Source organism: Octopus bimaculoides, chromosome 24 (genome assembly GCF_001194135.2).
Source record: "Octopus bimaculoides isolate UCB-OBI-ISO-001 chromosome 24, ASM119413v2, whole genome shotgun sequence".
Classification (NCBI taxonomy): domain Eukaryota; kingdom Metazoa; phylum Mollusca; class Cephalopoda; order Octopoda; family Octopodidae; genus Octopus; species Octopus bimaculoides.
In genome coordinates this window covers 19,234,315-19,236,357 of record NC_069004.1, presented here as the reverse complement: position 1 = coordinate 19,236,357, position 2,043 = coordinate 19,234,315, and the positions used below count along the sequence as shown (strand labels likewise).

The following is a 2,043-nucleotide window of genomic DNA, read 5'->3' as shown; positions in this document are numbered from 1 at the left end:
GCCCATATGGCATAAGAAGCTAAAATAGGACGATAGGATGAGAAAAAAACGAGAAAAGGCGAGAAGGGAGTAGATTTAAAAGATATCCTTTTTTTTTCGTTTCACCGGTTTTTCAACCTTCTATCTTTTATATTTACTCCATTCCCGCATTTTCTTGTTCTCTTTTAGGTTGTTATGACATATGGGTATAATTTGAGGATTGTGTGAAGGCACTAGACGTGTTAAAAAATACTGTCTGAGATGTTTTCATCGCATGACGTGTTTCTTTAAATTTTCATCTATCAAATACGCTCACAAGGTTTTGGGAGATCCGTGGTTATAGTAGGTGACACTTACCAAGGTGCCACGCTGTGGGACTGAACCCGAAACAATGTAGTTGGAAAGCAAACTTCTTACACAGTCACTCCTACACATGTATTTCTAAGAACTACGGAAGGTCTGATTGACATAGTAAACTGGCTTGCCATAGTATGAACAAATTTTGCAGCGAAGAATGAAATCACTGCCATAACATTTTGTTCAAACTGTATACAAGCTGTCTGAACCAATTCCTCCAAGACCACTGCAGGTGGAAAGAAGTGTGAAGATGCACCAAATAGCTTTTAGTTAATAACTTGTGATGTCTAATGTAATAAAATTTTTAGAAACCTTCTGACAGACATTAAAGCTCGATTATAAAATGACATTCGATTCATTCACCCCTCATGGCTACTAAAGCCGCTAAAGCTAGCAAAAGTATGCTGTCTTAGACACTGCCATTGAAAAGCTCAAGAAGATCTAGCTTGTAATCCTCACATTTGTAAACGAAAGCGAGATGATTGACTTCGATGTAATAACTATTGCGAAGAAAATACTCCAAGGGGACAATCTGTCTAGGCTACTATTTTCGCATTGAATCTATTGTCATGTTTTTTACGGTCTACTACAGCAAGGGACACTAATGTAACCCATAATTTCTTTGAGAACAATCTAAGGATCTATGCTCGAAATATCTACAATACTGAGAAACAGATGGATTTAAATACATTTTCTGCTGATATAGGGATAGAATATGGCCGAAAGAAACTCTTGATATCAAACAATTTAGAACAAGAAAACTTTTCCCTTATCCCCAGATCTTTGCGTCTCCCCTTTTAACGAGAATAAAATCTTTTTAGATGAAAATTTGGAAATGAAATTGAAATTGACCGACCTTATTGCTATAATCTTCAATCATTGCATTTTGTTGTTGGCATTCATGCATTTTCATATCCAAATGTTTATAAATTTTCGTAAGTTGTGCTTTCAGAATTTCCTCTCGGGCCTTAACTCTTATCTCTATATGTTGTACCAAATTTCGTAACTCATCCTCGTGGTCTGTCATCAGATTCTGACCATATGGGAGCCTGAAAAGGAAAAGGAATTGAAGCGAGAAGACTACGACTAAAGTCGGAAAGTTCTATAGGCATTAATAAAATTTACTCTTTGTACAATCTCATGTGAAAGACCAAATGACTGAGTTGATAGAATATCGAACAACTTGGCATCTTATATTCTGTCATAGGTGTCTATAAGCAGGACACTCAACTCTCATATTGTAAGTCAGTTATTATCATTGTAAATTTCACAAGAACTTCGTAAATTGCAGTATTGGGTTCACCACATCCTGTGGATGAGTTCAGAAGAGGAAATGTATTCAACGAGTCTCAAACTACAAGGTTTCTTCCTTTCTTTACTTCTCTAAACCAGTGGTTCTAAAAATTTATGCGCAATACATTGCTTATACTTTCTGTAATGTGGAGGCGCAATGGCCCAGTGGTTAGGGCAGCGGACTCGCGGTCATAGGATCGCAGTTTCGATTCCCAGACCGGGCGTTGTGAGTGTTTATTGAGCGAAAACACTTAAAGCTCCACGAGGCTCCGGCAGGGGATGGTGGCGAACCCTGCTGTATTGTTTCAACACAACTTTCTCTCACTCTTACTTCCTGTTTCTGTTGTGTCTGTAATTCAAAGGGTCAGCCTTGTCACACTGTGTCACGCTGAATATCCCCGAGAGCTACGTTAA

At 38.1% G+C, this 2,043-nt stretch overlaps 1 protein-coding gene across 1 annotated transcript in view; it reads right to left on the bottom strand.

The window, feature by feature from the left end:
• LOC106878641 (uncharacterized) overlaps positions 1 to 2,043 on the bottom strand; it is a 23,499-nt gene that overhangs the window by 19,503 nt on the left and 1,953 nt on the right. Inside the window, exon 3 of the mRNA XM_014927922.2 lies at positions 1,193 to 1,385. Coding sequence (XP_014783408.1) covers positions 1,193 to 1,385 — 193 coding nt within the window. The remainder of the gene's footprint in view (positions 1 to 1,192; positions 1,386 to 2,043) is intronic.